This window comes from Oryza glaberrima, chromosome 2 (assembly GCF_000147395.1).
Source record: "Oryza glaberrima chromosome 2, OglaRS2, whole genome shotgun sequence".
Classification (NCBI taxonomy): Eukaryota; Viridiplantae; Streptophyta; class Magnoliopsida; order Poales; family Poaceae; genus Oryza; species Oryza glaberrima.
Window position 1 is genome coordinate 595,379 of NC_068327.1, and position 19,764 is coordinate 615,142.

At 49.2% G+C, this 19,764-nt stretch overlaps 2 protein-coding genes and 1 pseudogene across 2 annotated transcripts; 2 read left to right on the forward strand and 1 right to left on the reverse strand.

Annotated features, from left to right (window-relative positions):
* Positions 1–3,719: 3,719 nt before the first annotated feature.
* LOC127761843 (high-affinity nitrate transporter 2.1) lies at positions 3,720–5,731 on the forward strand. The gene has a single exon (XM_052286174.1). The coding sequence runs from the start codon at positions 3,825–3,827 to the stop codon at positions 5,424–5,426; it is 1,602 nt and encodes a 533-aa protein (XP_052142134.1). The 5' UTR covers positions 3,720–3,824; the 3' UTR covers positions 5,427–5,731.
* Positions 5,732–10,869: 5,138 nt separating this feature from the next.
* LOC127761970 (high-affinity nitrate transporter 2.1) lies at positions 10,870–12,722 on the reverse strand. Its single transcript, XM_052286306.1, has one exon. The coding sequence runs from the start codon at positions 12,636–12,638 to the stop codon at positions 11,037–11,039; it is 1,602 nt and encodes a 533-aa protein (XP_052142266.1). The 5' UTR covers positions 12,639–12,722; the 3' UTR covers positions 10,870–11,036.
* Positions 12,723–16,397: 3,675 nt separating this feature from the next.
* Positions 16,398–19,036, forward strand: LOC127761424 (pathogenesis-related thaumatin-like protein 3.5; annotated as a pseudogene).
* The last annotated feature ends 728 nt before the right edge of the window (positions 19,037–19,764 follow it).

A 19,764-nucleotide genomic window follows, 5' to 3' on the forward strand; every position in this document is an offset into this window, starting at 1 on the left:
ATTACGCCAGTGGATCCACATACTGGTATACATACATACGCATGTGAAGGAGGAGGAGGAATAATTATAGATTCACAGATCGACCATGTTCGATCTGCAAGCTCAGATGAATCTTAAGTTTGGTACGTGGCAGTGTCCATTCGAGGGCGAGGAATCGAACACGTCACGCAGTTAAGAAAGAAAATTGCAGGCACATCTGGATGGTTTTGTCCGTGTTAGGGCTTGGTGAAATATACGGAAGATTTCGGCTAATTGCAGCTTGTGTCGTTTACTGGGTATACACCTGGAAGAGAGGAGTATTAATTAATTAATTAATTAATTAGTGTAACTAATCCAAGGGGGCTGGACTGACCACGTTGTTGTTTTTACTGATCACGATCGCTGTTCGTATTAGTAATGTACAATACAAAGATGCTCAGCGATGACGATTGACGACGACGACGACCAAGATGGTGATTAACAAACGCCAAGGCAACACATGATTATTGTAGTGTATCAGTATTAGATTGATTAGCATCGCGCCGCTCGATGAGTTGGCCATGTGATCGATGTGGCGATCTTTTCAGATAAGAACAAGATATCATCAGAGTTCAGTTCAGGACTGCCTAGTGGGCCAAGGCCCAGGAGAGAGGATTGAATGCGTGGGCCGTATGTCTCCAGGCCCATGATAGAGTTCAGCACGTGTCAGCCAGGTCGAAAGCTTTCGGCCCAACAAAAAATGAAGCGTTTGGAGATTCATGGCATGATGAACAATCGGTATTGATTGATCTGATGATTAAAGATTACGAGGAAAATAGATCAATTCAGCATGATTATAAAAGATAACCTTTTGGGGGGGTTAATTAAGAAGAGTCTGTATAGATCGTGGGCCCTTGTACGGCTGCTGTACCAGCTCCTACAAAGTCAAATGCCTCTGAAATTTACAAGCAATTCTTTTTTTTTTTCCCTCAAGACTCAATGATGCATCACTTGATGTCACTTAACTGGCTTGATCATAACTTATCATGCATATAGCACGGCGCGCAGCCCTGATAAGTCCAAAAGGCCAGATTTCATGTGCACGTCTCTTTGAGCTTTTTTCAATTGAGAAAAACTGATGAAGGTAATCAAACAACACATTGAAAAGGAAAAGAAAGCCTTACAGAAACGGGTGGAGATTCCCTAATTTTACACATTAAATGTATTCTTCTTCATTACATTAAATGCACATATTTATGGATGAAAAATATCGAGCGGTCGATCTCAAGTAACATACAACGTAGTAGGACGCAAGTGTAAGTGGAGTACACAGGTACACATATTTGTACTAGACAACCGACCACATGGCAGCTTTCATGATTGATTTCCCAATAGTTAGATTCTACAAGGCAGGAGACCATGTCACCGTAACCGAGAAATTGCCCTAAATTGAGAAATGAGAATATATGGATGACGGTGTAGAACAATGAACTGGATGCTATTTGTCCCGCCGAGACGTCAATAGCTCATTTCACTTGTCCCCTTCGATCAGTTGTAGCATTGATTCTAGACTGCCTTTCTGTCCCCTGTCGTCACAGTGTTGGAGCAAGCAAGAATTCAGCAATCGAAATATCGAATTAGTTAGGCAAGTGTTAATTGTAAGTTGTAACAACCGATTTGCAGAGTCGCAGCAATAATATCCAAGTCCAAAGTCGTATTTGCAGAATTAAATTTGGTTGAAAAAAAAGATGCCTTTGGTACAAGTGTAAAAGGCAGCAAAGACCTGAAGGAAGAACACTAGAGGTCATTTGTCCCTTGCTGTCAGTGTCAGCGGTTGACAAAATTACATGATTTGCATAGTCAGAGCAAATGATACAATGCGATGGCCGTTCGATTGCTGCAAAAGATGCGATTTACTACTAGGACGAAGCCGTGTTCATGGTTACTACTCGACGTCGCTGTTGTCTGTCACTACTGATGTTTACAGCTCGATCTACTTCAGCTGGCCGACTCGGGGTTTTGATGATTTGAAATTATAGTCGGCATCGAAATTTGTATCGATCAGGAAATGATTTGAAAGTCAAATTGGTGCATGTAACAGATATGCTGTAAATGATTTTCTATTGGCATTTCTAGGAAAAGCATATATTCACAAAGATATCAAAATTTCAGGTAGAAAAATTAGCTGAAGTTGAAAATGCTACTAGCTGGGCGCCTAAACCGAATCCAAAGGCTAATTTTTATTTCTTTCGAATCATATGAAAAAGAACTGCAGAGTGCACATTAACACAAAATAATTTTACTCACCTCCCTCCAAGAAAAAGAACAGCACACTACAATAGGCCTCAACTACAGACCAGTGGCTGCTCGATTTGGACCTTCCTCCAGCCTCAGGCTGGAAAACAGAGCTGGTTAGCCAGCTAATCAATGTCTGAAGTGCGGTACACAACGTGCATTTCACAGAAAATGAGGAGGACAAGATAGTGTGGAAGCTCACTAGCCACAGTGAATATACGGTGACGTCGGCCTACAAAGCGCAGCTCCTAGGTACTACAGCCACCAACTTCAACATCCTAATATGGAAGCCATGGGCACCACGCAAGTGCAAGACCTTTGCCTGGTTGATCATCCAAAATAGAGTTTGGACCTTCGACAGACTGGCAACCAGAGGTTGGCAGAACGATTCTTTCTGCCCCTTATGTAGACACACCCAAGAAACTGCTCCACACCTTCTCGCAGAATGCAGATACACTAGGAAAATCTGGGCGGCGTTATCTGATTGGACTGGGTGTGGTCAACTAAATCCCGGTCAATGGCAACCAGCTCAATCGGTGTCAGAGTGGTGGGAGGCCACCGCCAACTTGAAGGAAGCCCCAAAGAAAGCACTTCGCACGTTAACACTTCTGGTCAACTGGGAAATCTGGAATGAGAGAAATCGTAGAATTTTTCAGCACAAAGAGTTATCTACTGGAAATCTGTTGGCCAAAATTAAAGAGGAGGCCAAAACATGGTCTCGGGCGGGGGCGAGGCATCTTGGTAGCTGGCTTGCTTCTTATTTTTAGCTCAGTAGGACCGAAGGTCCTAGGCCTGGTTTTTCTTACTTGTAAAATTTACTCTTTCTTTATTCAATGAAATTGGCAGCTTACCGATTCGTTCAAAAAAAATTTTTTACTCACCTCTGGCTACGTCTATGAATACTTGCATTTACAGCTATATCTGTTATTTTTTTCTGTGTGAAATTGTGAAGTGGCAACCAGCTGAGGAACAACAGATGAACAGATCGATTCTGCGCATGCATCAGGTGGGTCCCATATTGGCGTTGCATATTCTGATCCTTGGAGGATTCCATGGGATAAAGGCCACTCTGCTCCGGAGATGCGGCGCCGAGGTTATCTCCTTAATTAATCTCACATGACTTCCTCTTATATCATGCTACTAGTAGTACTATATTTTCAGAGTTCACAGCTGATATTGTCAACGCTTGCTGCCCCCTTATCTTTCGTAACGTAATAATCGTATAATCACATAATTAAAAATCCACTCTTGTTAATTCAGCAATAAACTTCAGAGTTCAGAGAACGTGTCCAGGTCTGTCGATATTATCAGGTGAGAGAACGGAGACGATGAGGCCATTTTGCACCAGCACGAATCTTAAGGCAAATGCCATAAGGATGGCGCCAACGAGAGCGTGCCAATTCCCGCGCACCTGAAGCTCTATAAATAGCTGGGCGATGCGTGATCCCAACTCCCAAGCCACCAGCAAAGCCAGCAATTGCATCCGAGCTCACCTAGCTTCTCTCTTGCAACCAGCGATTCGATCGATTCCATCTCCAAGAAGCAGCGGCTAGCAGCAGCTAGTAGTTGCCATGGACTCGTCGACGGTGGGCGCTCCGGGGAGCTCGCTGCACGGGGTGACGGGGCGCGAGCCGGCGTTCGCGTTCTCGACGGAGGTGGGCGGCGAGGACGCGGCGGCGGCGAGCAAGTTCGACTTGCCGGTGGACTCGGAGCACAAGGCGAAGACGATCAGGCTGCTGTCGTTCGCGAACCCGCACATGAGGACGTTCCACCTCTCATGGATCTCCTTCTTCTCCTGCTTCGTCTCCACCTTCGCCGCCGCCCCTCTCGTCCCCATCATCCGCGACAACCTCAACCTCACCAAGGCCGACATCGGCAACGCCGGCGTCGCCTCCGTCTCCGGCTCCATCTTCTCCAGGCTCGCCATGGGCGCCGTCTGCGACATGCTCGGCCCGCGCTACGGCTGCGCCTTCCTCATCATGCTCGCCGCGCCCACCGTCTTCTGCATGTCGCTCATCGACTCCGCCGCGGGGTACATCGCCGTGCGCTTCCTCATCGGCTTCTCCCTCGCCACCTTCGTGTCATGCCAGTACTGGATGAGCACCATGTTCAACAGCAAGATCATCGGCCTCGTCAACGGCCTCGCCGCCGGGTGGGGAAACATGGGCGGCGGCGCGACGCAGCTCATCATGCCGCTCGTCTACGACGTGATCCGCAAGTGCGGCGCGACGCCGTTCACGGCGTGGAGGCTGGCCTACTTCGTGCCGGGGACGCTGCACGTGGTGATGGGCGTGCTGGTGCTGACGCTGGGGCAGGACCTCCCCGACGGCAACCTGCGCAGCCTGCAGAAGAAGGGTGACGTCAACAGGGACAGCTTCTCCAGGGTGCTCTGGTACGCCGTCACCAACTACCGCACCTGGATCTTCGTCCTCCTCTACGGCTACTCCATGGGCGTCGAGCTCACCACCGACAACGTCATCGCCGAGTACTTCTACGATCGCTTCGACCTCGACCTCCGCGTCGCCGGCATCATCGCCGCATCCTTCGGCATGGCCAACATCGTCGCGCGCCCCACCGGCGGCCTCCTCTCGGACCTCGGCGCGCGCTACTTCGGCATGCGCGCCCGCCTCTGGAACATTTGGATCCTCCAGACCGCCGGCGGCGCGTTCTGCCTCCTGCTCGGTCGCGCATCCACCCTCCCCACCTCCGTCGTCTGCATGGTCCTCTTCTCCTTCTGCGCGCAGGCCGCCTGCGGCGCCATCTTCGGCGTCATCCCCTTCGTCTCCCGCCGCTCGCTCGGCATCATCTCCGGCATGACCGGCGCCGGCGGCAACTTCGGCGCCGGGCTCACGCAGCTGCTCTTCTTCACGTCGTCGAGGTACTCCACGGGCACGGGGCTGGAGTACATGGGCATCATGATCATGGCGTGCACGCTGCCGGTGGTGCTCGTCCATTTCCCGCAGTGGGGCTCCATGTTCCTCCCGCCCAACGCCGGCGCCGAGGAGGAGCACTACTACGGCTCCGAGTGGAGCGAACAGGAGAAGAGCAAGGGCCTCCACGGTGCAAGTCTCAAGTTCGCCGAGAACTCCCGCTCCGAGCGTGGCCGCCGCAACGTCATCAACGCCGCCGCTGCCGCCGCCACGCCGCCCAACAACTCGCCGGAGCACGCCTAAGGCGTAAACAATTCTGCGACCGAGACCAGCAATACGCTGGAGTTCGACTCGATGATAACACGCCGGAGCACGTCCTTGTTGCAAACGGTGATGAAATTAAGAGTGAAATATTTCCTTAGGAATTGAATCCTTTGAAATTAATTCCTTTGGAATTTCTCCGATACAAACGGAGGTATAATAAGGGAGAGGCATTTATACCTATGTACATGTTACACTTTCTTGAATTTACAGTGTATTCCATATTGATGTTGTCATATTGACACTCCAGCTGAAAATAATAGGAGTACTGTCCTGTGGTTGAACTACGCAATTATTTTGCATACAAATTTCAAAAAAGCGGCGAGCAATACATAGTTGAGAAATTCGTTAGTTACATCTTATGATCAGGGCCGGGGTTAAAATTTGAGCCGCTAGGTGGGTCCAGTTAGTCACCAGGCCAGTAACTTTGGTAAAAAAAATTAACCTGTCCTAAGCTCCTTTCTATGCTTTCTTCGTATTAAAATCCTATAAAATTCATGCGTTTGAAAAGAGTACTGACGGCATAAAGTGTGCGACAGTGGCACTGCTCTCCTTTCTATTCCTTCTATCCCGTAATATAAGAAGTTTTACAGTTGTGTCGGTGATATAGGCCCGGGGGTATCAGGTTTAGAGGGAGGAGGCTGCCCCCCGATGCCACGTGGCCCTCTCCCGAGGGGAGTCAGGCCCGAGGTGGGGTGGCGGCCACTCCTTCCCCAAAAACTAGTCGGAGGAGGCTGCCCCCCGATACCACGTGGCCCTCCCACGAGGGGAGTCAGGCCCGAGGTGGGGTGGCGACCACTCCTTCCTAGAGACTGGATGGAGGAGGCTGCCCTCTAATGTCACGTGGCCCTTCCTCGAGGGCGGTCGGGCCCGAGGTAGGGCGGTGACCACTCTCTGGCCGAGACTAGAGGGAGAAGGCCGCCCCAGGTGCCACGTGGCTCCCCCCGAGGGGGGATCGGGCCCGAGGTCGGGCGGCGGCCGCCTCCTCCCGTGACTAGGGGTCGGGCTCCCCCAACCCCCTCTCTAGGTCACCACGTACGGTGGGTTAGGTGTCCGCCTCCAGGTGCCCACCTACCCACATTTATAGCAACCCGAGCGGTCGTGCCACGCCGCATTTAATGCGGTGTGCAGTGCACTCAACCGGTCTGTGACCGGTCGAATGACTAATGGGACCCAGGATGTCAGGCGCACCATCGCGTGTGTCAGGCGACGTGCAACCCGACATATCCCATCAAATAATGATGGTGAGAGGTTCTCATCCTCTAATCCCAGCCGGAGTCGGTCCTCCCGCTCTGGTTAAAGCAAGGCTCCCATTTTCCGGTGTAATAGGAGCCCAGAAGTCTTCACCCATTAAATGGTGACTGACAGGGGCACCCCCCATGTCAGGCGGCAAGATTTGACAGGCCCCATCATCAAGACGACGTGCGCTTGGCTTCCCAAGTCAAAAGACAAGACATGCATTTAATGCAAAGATTATAATACTTCTGCACCGGAGCTAGGTTAGGTTGTTGGGCCCATGTGGTAACCCCTTGAGGTATAAAAGGAGGTCTAGGCCTAGTGGTGGAGAGGGGGGGACTTCCAAGCGAACTGGCGCTTGGGTCTCGCAACCCCAAACACTGGTGTTTTCCACTTAATCAATCAAGCACAGGAGTAGGGTATTACGCTTCTTAGCGGCCCGAACATGTATAAACCCCTTTTGTCTCATCGTCTTTGGGGGATTGAACCCCCTCAAGATCACACAGCTTCGCTCATTAAGCCCTCGAATCTCACCCGCTGCCCCCGGCCGAACTCACAAATGGGGGCCTCACGGTTCCCTGGTGGAGGAGTTCATTCTCCGACAAGTTGGATACGGTTATTAAGAAAGTAGGTACAAGTGAATGGTGGAAGATTGTGATTGGACGAGTAGTGGAGGTAGGTGGGAAAAGTGAATAGTGGAGGGTTGTGATTGGTTGGAAAGAGAATGTTGGTAGAGAAGTTGTTATATTTTGGGACAAATCCTAAGGGCTAAAAGTTTTTATATTTTGGGATGGAGGGAGTATTCTGTTAGGTTGAAAATGATACGATGGCTCCCTAAGAGCAAGTTTAATAGTATAACCAACTACTAGCTCCAAATCATCTATAGTCAACTTAATAGCCAATTCATATAATAGTTACCTATAAACATATACTTACATGGTCCCATCTATCATACACACATTGTGTCTTGGAGTCCGTGCTACAGCTGGCTACAAATCTGTACCCCACTGCTCTTCTCTCTCATATTTTATCTTCTCGATATGTGTTTATAGATGGCTTATAGTCTGCTGTTGTACTTGTTCTAACATCTCATGGTGCAAGGGGGCGATGGCATCTCGATTTGCAAACAAGCATGAGAGATAGCGGAGGGTTGCTGGACCCGTCCTATTCCATAATTGGTTAAAGCTCATCTCTTAAAATTTAGGTTAGATTTGCACATTATTTTTTCCAAATTTAAAATTTGATCAAATATTTTGTTTGAAAGTTCCAACCGAATTTTGAATTTATAAATTTTGCTAAAAGTCCAAATTTCTCCCCTTTTCTGTCAGTTCACACTTGGCACTTGGGAGTTTGCCTAATCTGACTCTTGCCACCTTTTTCTTTCTTTCTTTTTTGAGAGGAAGGACACCCTTTGCTTCCTTCTTTGAGCAAACCTCAAAAAATCACAATACCAATTAAGTTCACACACACAACTATACAGGTGCATCTAATATATTGTTTTCTAAGTTGACATTGGATCAGTAGACCATTTCCAAAGATGTGCACATTTCATGTCATAATCTTACTCGATTATATATTTGCAGATGGTGAGATAAGCCATTTGTTGTGGACATTAATAAGGTCCAACAAGTACCTGAGCTGTCCTTCATGTTTGTCTAATGCACTTCCATGAACTTTGGACATGCACAAATTGTTGCTAAGTTGCCAAGTATTTAGCTGTTTTTTTTCCTTTCAAATAATATTGCTTTCAAGTATTGTTGCTAAGTCGCCTCAGGCCGCCGCCTCACCCTGCTCGTGAGGCGCCGCCTCGCCCCCAGCTCGCGCCGCCGCCTTGTGCGCTTCCGCCGCCGCCACTAACCCTAACCCTAAAGGTTATCGTGAGGAGGAGAAAAGAGCGAACGGAAAAAAAAAGGGGAGCGGTGAAAATATGTGGTGGGACGCGAGTCATTACCGCGCGAGCACGGGCGAGGAAGTAGGATGGCGCGGTCCGCCAAATTTTCCCGGATGGAGCGGTACCGAATATTGAAGGAATATTCCCTTTTGGAACCATCCCATCCCTTCTAGCTTCTCAACCAAACACATCTAAAAATGGGATGATCCCATCCCATCCCGGGATATCCCTCCAACCAAACACAACCCTAGATTTTGGGAACACGTACGCCCTCCCAATCAACATCTGGCGCCACTTTTTTCACACCCGCGTCTTTTTTTTCTTCCGCCTGGTGCCCTGTTCTTTTCTACCCTTCTCTCGCGCCGTTTCTTTCTCGAGCTAGGCGCACGCCGCCGCCAGTTCACCTCCGAGGGTTTCCACAGGCCGCCTCCAATCCTCCATCCACAGCGCCGGCGGCCCTCGTACCGGTGGGCGGCGGCCCTTCATCCAGCGCGCCGGCAGCCCCTCTTCTGGTGCGTGGCGACCCTGCATCTAGGGCGTCACTGGTCCTCCATTGAGGGCAGCGCCGGCCACCGTCTTCCCCTTCCAAGGTGCCTCCTCTTCTACGTCCAGGTACACTTCCTCAGTCCAAATCTCTGCTATGTTAGATTTTTCAACTGGACATTTCTTCCAAGCCTCTCTAACAGCAGCAGTTCTACAAGAGTTTACAAAATGAGATCATCGCTCGTCGCATGAACAGTTCCGGTTGATAGGTTTGTGTCTCATAACAGTTTACATTCAGTTGAGTGCCCCTGTCCATGCATATACTTGTTCTTGTCTCCATCTTGTTGAAATGCTGCCTTTGCACAGCTGCACTACACCATCTGATTCGATCCACTGATACATGGGGCTGCATATATTTTTAAATATGCTGCATGATGCGCTGCCAAATCTTGGTCTGAATTTTGGTCTTTGAGGCCAAAAGATTTAACATACTGCATTGCATTTTCAGCTGTATTACCTTCGATTGAGTTGATCTGGATGTAGATTTCTAGCATCAAAGACTACTGTATTTGTTCAGATTTATTTTAGAAACGTTCAGAATGTTGTGCTAGCTAGCAATTCAGAAATGTTCAGAAATATTTGTTTAGATTATATCAGAAATGTTCATAGATGTCCAGAATTGTTCAGATTATTAATTACAATATATTGGAAAAATTGGCAGCTGTATAATCTGTACATGTATTCTGATTCATTTTAACTCCATCTCATTACTATCAACAGGGAAACCACCAGATCAGAGAGTGGGAGGGAAGGAGATGGCAATATTTGGTGGCAATCGTACTTGGAGTTCAGATTAGTGAAGATTCGTTAGAAATTTACCTAGGTTTATTAAGTCTGTGCAATGCAAACTATTTATATTCAGAATTGTGTCCGTTGTGTCTAGATTAGGTGGTTTACTAAGTCTGTGCAATACAAACTATTTATATTCAGAATTGTGTCTATTCAGTACTTGGGTAATTCCCTCATCCTGCTGCAGTAATCTTCTGTCTTTGTTGCACGCATGCAGCAACACTACGGAGACGACTCGATCAATCACTGGTTGCTATAAAATTAGTGGAGAAGGACCCACTAAAATGATTATGTGGCAAATTTTAAAATTTTGGGACACCTCTTGAAGGGGGTGTATTTTAGGCCAAATTCTTTTTTGGCTATCCCCAATAGAGAATTTTTGGGGTTCGAATTTTGTACATCTGTTGGAGATGCTCTTACTGAGAAGATAACCCTGGCTGAACAGCTAATAATCCTAGACACCTCCTAAATAACCATTCGGTCTAGTCACCCCCAACAGTGATCTGGCCATGAGGCCATCATGGTTCTTTCTCTTGGCTTTGGTTCTTGCCGATTTATGTTACAATGGTCAATGGTGGATCCAGATTATAAATGCGTAGAGATTAATTAACCACTGAAGATGTGTACAAATGTGGTTTTATTTATAAAACACAGAGCTAAAAGGATGCACCACGCTTGCTTTTATGTCATGAACATAGTATCTATGTACCGGATCTGATATATACGGGATGTCATATCTAATACCGAAGATACCATAAATGGTACATATGGTACCATATTGATGGTAATTATTCTGTTGCAATGGTATATTGTTACGTAGTCTCCCTCGTATGCAATTCTACTTTCAAATAAGATCTGTAATAACTGAACGCAATGGTATAGTCAAAGCAAAGCTTTTGCCTCCATTTTTTTTAAGAAAAAAAATCAACGCAATGGTGCAAACTTTGGGGGTAGTTTTGTTGGTTTATCACAAAAATTTCTTAACTTTTTTCTTTTCATTTAAACGCTTTTCGAAGCAAGTAATACAAAGGCCTTTCTCCATGACGACATACTCTAGATAGTATAAAGAAAACGGTAACAAAACGTTCAACAGTTTATACATGCATGCATAATTAATTAACTTGGCCTCTTAATTAGGCGTGCTCCGGCGAGTTGTTGGGCGGCGTGGCGGCGGCAGCGGCGGCGTTGATGACGTTGCGGCGGCCACGCTCGGAGCGGGAGTTCTCGGCGAACTTGAGACTTGCACCGTGGAGGCCCTTGCTCTTCTCCTGTTCGCTCCACTCGGAGCCGTAGTAGTGCTCCTCCTCGGCGCCGGCGTTGGGCGGGAGGAACATGGAGCCCCACTGCGGGAAATGGACGAGCACCACCGGCAGCGTGCACGCCATGATCATGATGCCCATGTACTCCAGCCCCGTGCCCGTGGAGTACCTCGACGACGTGAAGAAGAGCAGCTGCGTGAGCCCGGCGCCGAAGTTGCCGCCGGCGCCGGTCATGCCGGAGATGATGCCGAGCGAGCGGCGGGAGACGAAGGGGATGACGCCGAAGATGGCGCCGCAGGCGGCCTGCGCGCAGAAGGAGAAGAGGACCATGCAGACGACGGAGGTGGGGAGGGTGGATGCGCGACCGAGCAGGAGGCAGAACGCGCCGCCGGCGGTCTGGAGGATCCAAATGTTCCAGAGGCGGGCGCGCATGCCGAAGTAGCGCGCGCCGAGGTCCGAGAGGAGGCCGCCGGTGGGGCGCGCGACGATGTTGGCCATGCCGAAGGATGCGGCGATGATGCCGGCGACGCGGAGGTCGAGGTCGAAGCGATCGTAGAAGTACTCGGCGATGACGTTGTCGGTGGTGAGCTCGACGCCCATGGAGTAGCCGTAGAGGAGGACGAAGATCCAGGTGCGGTAGTTGGTGACGGCGTACCAGAGCACCCTGGAGAAGCTGTCCCTGTTGACGTCACCCTTCTTCTGCAGGCTGCGCAGGTTGCCGTCGGGGAGGTCCTGCCCCAGCGTCAGCACCAGCACGCCCATCACCACGTGCAGCGTCCCCGGCACGAAGTAGGCCAGCCTCCACGCCGTGAACGGCGTCGCGCCGCACTTGCGGATCACGTCGTAGACGAGCGGCATGATGAGCTGCGTCGCGCCGCCGCCCATGTTTCCCCACCCGGCGGCGAGGCCGTTGACGAGGCCGATGATCTTGCTGTTGAACATGGTGCTCATCCAGTACTGGCATGACACGAAGGTGGCGAGGGAGAAGCCGATGAGGAAGCGCACGGCGATGTACCCCGCGGCGGAGTCGATGAGCGACATGCAGAAGACGGTGGGCGCGGCGAGCATGATGAGGAAGGCGCAGCCGTAGCGCGGGCCGAGCATGTCGCAGACGGCGCCCATGGCGAGCCTGGAGAAGATGGAGCCGGAGACGGAGGCGACGCCGGCGTTGCCGATGTCGGCCTTGGTGAGGTTGAGGTTGTCGCGGATGATGGGGACGAGAGGGGCGGCGGCGAAGGTGGAGACGAAGCAGGAGAAGAAGGAGATCCATGAGAGGTGGAACGTCCTCATGTGCGGGTTCGCGAACGACAGCAGCCTGATCGTCTTCGCCTTGTGCTCCGAGTCCACCGGCAAGTCGAACTTGCTCGCCGCCGCCGCGTCCTCGCCGCCCACCTCCGTCGAGAACGCGAACGCCGGCTCGCGCCCCGTCACCCCGTGCAGCGAGCTCCCCGGAGCACCCACCGTCGACGAGTCCATGCCGCCGGTGACGATGATCTTGGCCGCTAGCTCTAGCCTCTTGGATTGATTGGAAATAGAATGCAAAAGTGCACTTCTGCTGCTGTTGCTTGCTTTGGATCGCGCATCGCTGGGGCAATTTATAGAGAGCTCAAGTTGTAATATCTGCCTCGTGATTCGTGCTGGTGCAATGGCCTCACCAAAATCGAACGGCCTGAACACGCTGTCAGCTCTCTGAAGTCTGAACTCTCTGGGCTTACCGATTTCTTTCTGAATTAACAATGGGTGCATTATTGGTCTGAATTTAAAACAACAAAATTAGAGGCAGCTAGCTAGCGTTGACAGTCTCGACTCTGATCTCTGAAACTACATTGCATGTATATTACAGGAAAGCAAAGAACCGTTTAAATTAAGCTGAAATGAATTGATAAAGGAGATAACCTCGGCGCCGCATCTCCGGAGAAGACTGCCCTTTATCCCATGGGATCCACCAAGGATCAGAATATCCCATCAGATGCGTGCGCAGAATCGATCTGTTGCTTGCCGATTAATTAATTTCTCTTCCTTTTCTGTTCTGTTCTGTTATGCTATGTTCTGTATCTGTCCACAGAATCCTTCAGTGTTCAGAGTAAAATGAGATTCCAAGAATTGTGGCTCAGCACTGTTTACTCTGGCATTGTAACTTTGTTCTATTAAATAACAAGAAAAAAAAAACTTTGCTTGGATTGATGGGAGCTTCTTCATAAACTTCTGTATTTTCTCTTCATGTTTGCAGTTTCAGTTCACAACCTGCACTTCTTCTTGCCATGAGATATGCACTGGTTTTTTTTCATGACGGCCTGAAGCAAAGCAACGGCGTGTCAGGATCAACAACAAAAGTTGTTGTTAGCTACTAGTATCATGTTCACGGCTTCGGTTCTATCTAACCTACATCTTTTGCAGCGATCCAACGGCCATTGCATGCGTTATCAATCTGACTTTGCACACCGGCTTGCAAATATGCCAACCCTGACACTGACAGCAAGGGGACATATGACCCTCTTGTGTTCATCAGGTCTTTGCTGTCTCTTACTCATCAGTTCATCTGTCTCCCTGCAATTCTTCGGCCGACTTTAACCTTGATAGAGATTTCAGGCAACTTACCAGTTATTTATCATGTTTACCACATATCAGGATGTCATGTATAGGACAGAATGTTCTTTTCCGGAATACGCCAGAGGCACATTTTTTCTATTAAGAGAAATAAAGATATGTGTCCAGTTGCATTTGTTTTCAGCATCCCAATTCCCATACACATCATATGAACCGCGCTCGCGTGCTCGGTTATTTGTCTTGACAACTTGGAGTTGGAGGTCTTCAGATTATAGTTTAATTTGTGTGGATATGTCAACACCCCCAACCTTTGGTATGTTCCATAAGTTATTTCACCCTTTTTCTTTCCAATTTTGTACATTTCCCTGTTTCGTTTTCGATGTTCTGGTCAAATATATACCGTTATTCTATCACGGTTTTTGATTTTGTTTATATATAGCTTCGGTTGAAGTTTGTTAGTTGATGAATTTATTTGAAGGACTCAGATATTGCTAAATCTGGCCCTTCAGTTGAACTAGAGCACCTGCAGGTATTTTTAAAGAAATTTGCTTCGATCCAACAAAAAGTACCTCGAGGTACCGGTACCTCACGGTACCAAATCTCACGGTACTAAATCGTTTCTTATCGTTGAATCTAGCTGGACATGATGTGCATTGTTAGATCCAACGATCGAAAACGATTTAGCATCATGAGGTATCGGTACCTCGAGGTACCTTTTGTCGTACCAGAGCAAATCTCTTTTTTTAAAAGTGTCAATACAATGAATGTATGATGGATTCAGAAGTGTGAATTGCATGGTTACTTGGCACTGATGCTTTCCTTCCATCATGCATGGTTTGGTATGGAAATTAACAAGTTGGCATGTTGCTATTGCCCCAGATGCCATAATGAAGTTTGACTTAACTTAAAATTAAAGAAGATGCTAGTACTTTGGCTCAGTATTTGCCTAATTGGATCAGCACACACAAGGATCCATGTAAGCATTGTCCCAATCTGAGAAGCTAGCCATAAACCAGGCCTTATCAATCAAAGCAGTAATTTGTTGCAATTTCAAGCTTTCAGCAGAGTCCATATAATGTGCATCAAAGAGTTGACCGTGCAAATACATTTTCTGAAGAGAGCTCGCAGTGTCTGACTTCCAGCGGTACAATGACACATCAAGAGTGACAGGTGACTTTTTTTTGCTTTAGATTTATTCTTAAACGAGTTCAAGTTAGCCAAAATGCTCTGCGTAGCTGTAATTAAAGTGATTAATTAGTGCAGGAGCAACATTTGGGCCCGTTGAAAGGTTGGTGTTGGCTTTTCCAGGGACACGGGGATGGATTCTCCAAGCTTTTTATATAACACTTGAATTAATATTGCATAAGGAGAGTGAGTGTTACATCCTCGGTAGCAGGAGGAGACTCAAAGAGTCGCAATCTCATTTTTATATGAAAACGATTTTGCTATCCATCTCCGTGTGATTTTTTTCTGGCATTTGACACTTTTTTTTGGCCTCCATGCAGCTTGCGATGCGAGCGGCAATTTGCAAGATCGATGTTCCATGCAGCTCGCCGGCCGGCTGGCACGTCGGCCTGTGTTACCTAGCTACCCCTGCGCGCGTGATGATGAAGAAGCACGGTGCCAAGGTGGCCTCTGATTGAGCTGGCCGCCGGCAGTACGGCCACTCTCATCTTCGTGAAATATAAAGTTATAGTCATACATAACTAAAATTACATTTGTAAATTCAGTTGATATGGCATATAAGTGCACTGTAATTTTAATAAAAATAATATGTAAGTAAATATATATTTGTTATTTTCTTTAAAATATAAAATTACTGTACTATATAACTAAAATTACATTTGTAAATTCAGTTGTTATGACATGTAAGTGCACTGTAATTTTGATAAAATAATGTGTAAGTAAATATGTATTTGTATATTCTTTTGTAGTCCGTTAGATGTAAATCTAAGAGTAAAAAAAAATCTGGGTGATTTTTGGTTAGAAATCACCCGACAAATGGATAGACAGTCCCGTAGGCCGCGGTGCAGGCCCTGTTGACGCCAAATTAGGAAAAAGTGCACCGAAGGTCCCTCAACTTGTCATCGAGTTACAAAATTGTCCCCCAACCGCAAAATCAAGTATCCAGCGTCCCTCAACTATCAAAACCGGTCACAATAGATCCTTAGGTAGTTTTGATCCTGGTTTTGTCTTACGTGACGGCTAAGTCAGAGTGGGACCCACATGTCATGCTGTCACATAACCCTCTTCTTCTCTCTCTTACCCTCTTATCTCCCTTCTTTATCTCTCTCCCTTTTCTGACTCAGCCGGCGGGAGGAGGAGGGTGTCGGCGAGGGGCGACGCGGCGGCGGTGGGGGAGAAGCTGCGAGTGGGCGGCGGGGAGGGGCGGCGACGAGCAGCGTGCGGGCTCCCCCGCCGGCCGCCGCCCACGAGGCCCACGAGGCAGAGGAGGAGGCGGCGACGACACGGCAAATTACTGAGGATATCACCAACGTCCATATAAACAAGATAATCACCAGGCAAATTACTGCTGCTGCTACTTCACCATTTGTGCATTTCCTCTTCTACTATCTTAGCTGCAGCTCGCACGCTTTGAGTACGTGCATTGTTCAACTGCCATTTCTCTCCTCAATTCCAAAAAAATATATTCACCTTTTTCTCATTCGAGCTAAACCATTTCGATCAATGGAATTCGGACGATCTCCAGCCCTTCTACTCCTTGTTGGTAAGTCCGAGAAACTTTCAGGCCGGTTAACTTTAGGCTGTTAGCACACATCTTCTTCATTCTTCTTTTTTTTTTAACGACTCGCATACGACGGTGTGAAGTTCTATTGATAGAGCAGGAAAAAAAAAATAAAGATTACAACCCTGGAGGATCGTAACCAGAGAAAAAAAAAGAATACCACCACTCACACACCGACATCGCCAACACAAGCGTCCAAGAGAAGGCTAGCACCGGAGCGGCCGCCGCTAAGCGTGATCGACCGCCGCTAAGCGTGATCGACCGCCACCTAGACCAACAAAGGGACACAGACGAGATCGCCCCCTAGGGTATGCCAAAACAACGTCTTCAAGAAGAGAAGCGACGGAAAAACCACCGCCGCCGTCCGTCGGGACTCAAAGGAGCCAAGACTGGGCTTTCGCCCGGCTATCACCCTTGAGAGGTGAGACAGCACGACAACACCCTCAGGAGGATCGTTGTCAGTTCGGCCAAGGCCGCACTGGGTTTTCACCCGCCGCTCACCTGCTGCGAATCCACGGCTGACGCACCGATGCGCCACCACCACACAAGCTCTGCCGACATGTGGGACCCCTGCACCGACGTCCCCCGCTGGCCAGCCTTCGTGCGCCGAAGACCACGCCACATCCACCGGCAGCGCCTCCTCTCACCTAGGTCGCCTCCTCCACTGCCGGCCGCGCCTCTCGCGCCAAGCCGACCTCCATCTCCGCCGCCCGCGCCTCTCGCGCCGAGCCGGCCTCCGCTGCCATCGGCTACGCCTCTCTGCGCCAAGCCGGTCTCCGACCCCTCCATCGAACGATGCCGCGCCGGCCAGAAGCAGCCGTCTCCCACGCCCTTGGCTAGCCGTCCGAGGCCGTCACGCCTCCGGTGGCCGCAGTCGCGGTCACCACCACCACAGCCGCTGCTGTCGAACGCCCAACCACTTGCACCCGACTCATTCTTCAACAATGTTGTGTCTCAATGCAGGGTTCCTATGGTCGCAGCTGCAGTTCGGCGCTGAGTCAGCCGGCACGACGGTCTTCACGCTGCGCAACAACTGCACCTACACCGTCTGGCCGACCACCTTGCCCGGAAACACCGCGGTGGCCATCGGGGGTGGCGGCTTCGACATGTCGCCCGGCGCCAACGTCTCGTTCCCAGCCCCGGATGGTTGGTCCGGCCGCTTGTGGGCGCGCACGGACTGTGCACCCTCCGGCACCGCGTCCCTCGCCTGCGCCACGGGGGACTTCGCGGCGTTGTGAGCTGCTCCCTCGGCGGCGCGCCGCCCGTCACCCTCGCCGAGTTCACGCTGGGCAGTGCCGACAGGAAGGACTTGTACGACTTGAGCCTCGTGGGCGGGGGCCGACGGGGGAGCCTGCGCGCCACTCCTCCCCCCGCAGCCCACGCGCTGCTCCTCGCCGCCCACCCGCAGCTTCTCTCCCCACCACCGCTGCGTCGCCCGCCGCCGCCATCACCGCTGCCGCGTCGCCCCTCGCCGGCCGCTGACGCCCTCCTCCTCCCGCTGGCTAAGTCAGAGAAAGGAGAGAGAGATGAGGAAGGGAGAGAAGAGGGGGAAAGAGAGGGAGAGAGGAGGCTGATGTGGCAGCCTGACATGTGGGGCCCACGTAGGATAAAACCGGGGTCAAAACCACCGAAGAACCTATTGTGGCCTGTTTTGATAGTTGAGGGATGCTAGATACTTGGTTTTGCGGTTGGGGGACGATTTTGTAACTCGATGACAAGTTGAGGGACCTTCGGTGTACTTTTTCCCGCCAAATTATGATGCAAACAGGCCCATCATTGATCTCGCCGGAGCACTCGTTGTTTGAGGGCATTTCTCTATCTTGTTCATATAGAGAATATGGATGTTGGCCAAAACAAGCAAAATGACAGCCACATGTATTAATATGTGAAGCTAGCTAGTTTGTTGGCTTACGTGTGATGCATGAGGCATGCAAATATGTGTGTGCCCAGCTATATACACATGCATGTTTGGTTAATGTATATATGCGTATGCATGTATGAGGGCAAACCAAGGAGGAACTGGGAGATCAGTACGTACTGCATGCATGCAGTGTACCGTGTAAGTGAGACCGTCAAATCTATCTATTAACTTATTAGAGAAATAGAAAAATGAGTCTACACGTTTGCTCTCGGCATATAAAAATTTTCACATTAATCGGAGAAAAAGAAAAACAGAGTCCATATAAAAGTACAATTTAGAAATAGCTGAAATTTAGAATTAAAAAATAAGGAATATCGGCTATGCTATGAATATATATAATCTTTGTTCTGAAGTACTTTTAGTCATAAGTGATTTATACTGTCTCGGCATACTGTCCGATCTATCCCAATCACTTGGTTTAAACATATTTCGAAGCATAGATTGTATATTATTGATATCTTTAGCCGATCAAGTAGATCTAATTATTTCTTTGTTATATACTTCACTGCCGATCCGATGCATCGTCTTAATATTAAACGATACGTCATCGGCAATCCGTCCGATCGGCTATCGTTTATAGATTTAACTTTGTTTTCTTTGTTTTTTTGTTGGTTGTAAGATCAAATCAACTGGCACACCCTGAACCCGAAAGCAAATTAATCTTTGAACCTGCACTAGAGTAAAGTAAATCTCTCATATCAGCGTGTGTTTTTTTATCAACAGGTGCACTCTTTCCATCATGCCGGAGTCGCCGTGCCAACCAATCTGTTGGCACCACTCGCAAGTCTTTGTCGAGATCGATTCCAGCCGCCAGTGAGGCCTTCTCTTCGTCACCCCGGAGTAGCCATACCATCAGTCCATGGTGCACTCTCTCTTCGTCATGCCAAGATTGGTGCCGTTCATCCGTGACGTCTCCTCTCTGTCACGCTGAGATAGATGCCGTCCGTCTGTGACACCCATTTTCGCTACACCAACATGATGAGATGCTGTCCGTCTGTGATGCCTTCTCCCCGCTACACCAACGGTGATGTGATGCTGTCCATCCGTGATGTTTCCTCTCCGCCGTGCCAAGATGACAATATGTCGTTCATCCGTGGTGCCCTCTCTCTTTTCTCTTTGTCGAGATTAACGCCACTCGTTTATGTATTGGAGCGTCGCTAATCTACATCAACATGAAGCAAGAACGGTGCCGTTTATGATGCCAGGCTATCTCCCGGGTGATTGTTCCGCGCGCGCGCCGGGAAGGGGGGGGGGGGGGGGGATGTGCCTCCCCTGCATCGGCGCGTCTCCTTCGTACTATCAGAAAGAACAAGTACTCCGAGATTTAGTGGAAAGCTAATAATTGTCTTTTAACACAACATCAGTAATATTTCAACAAATTATCGAAC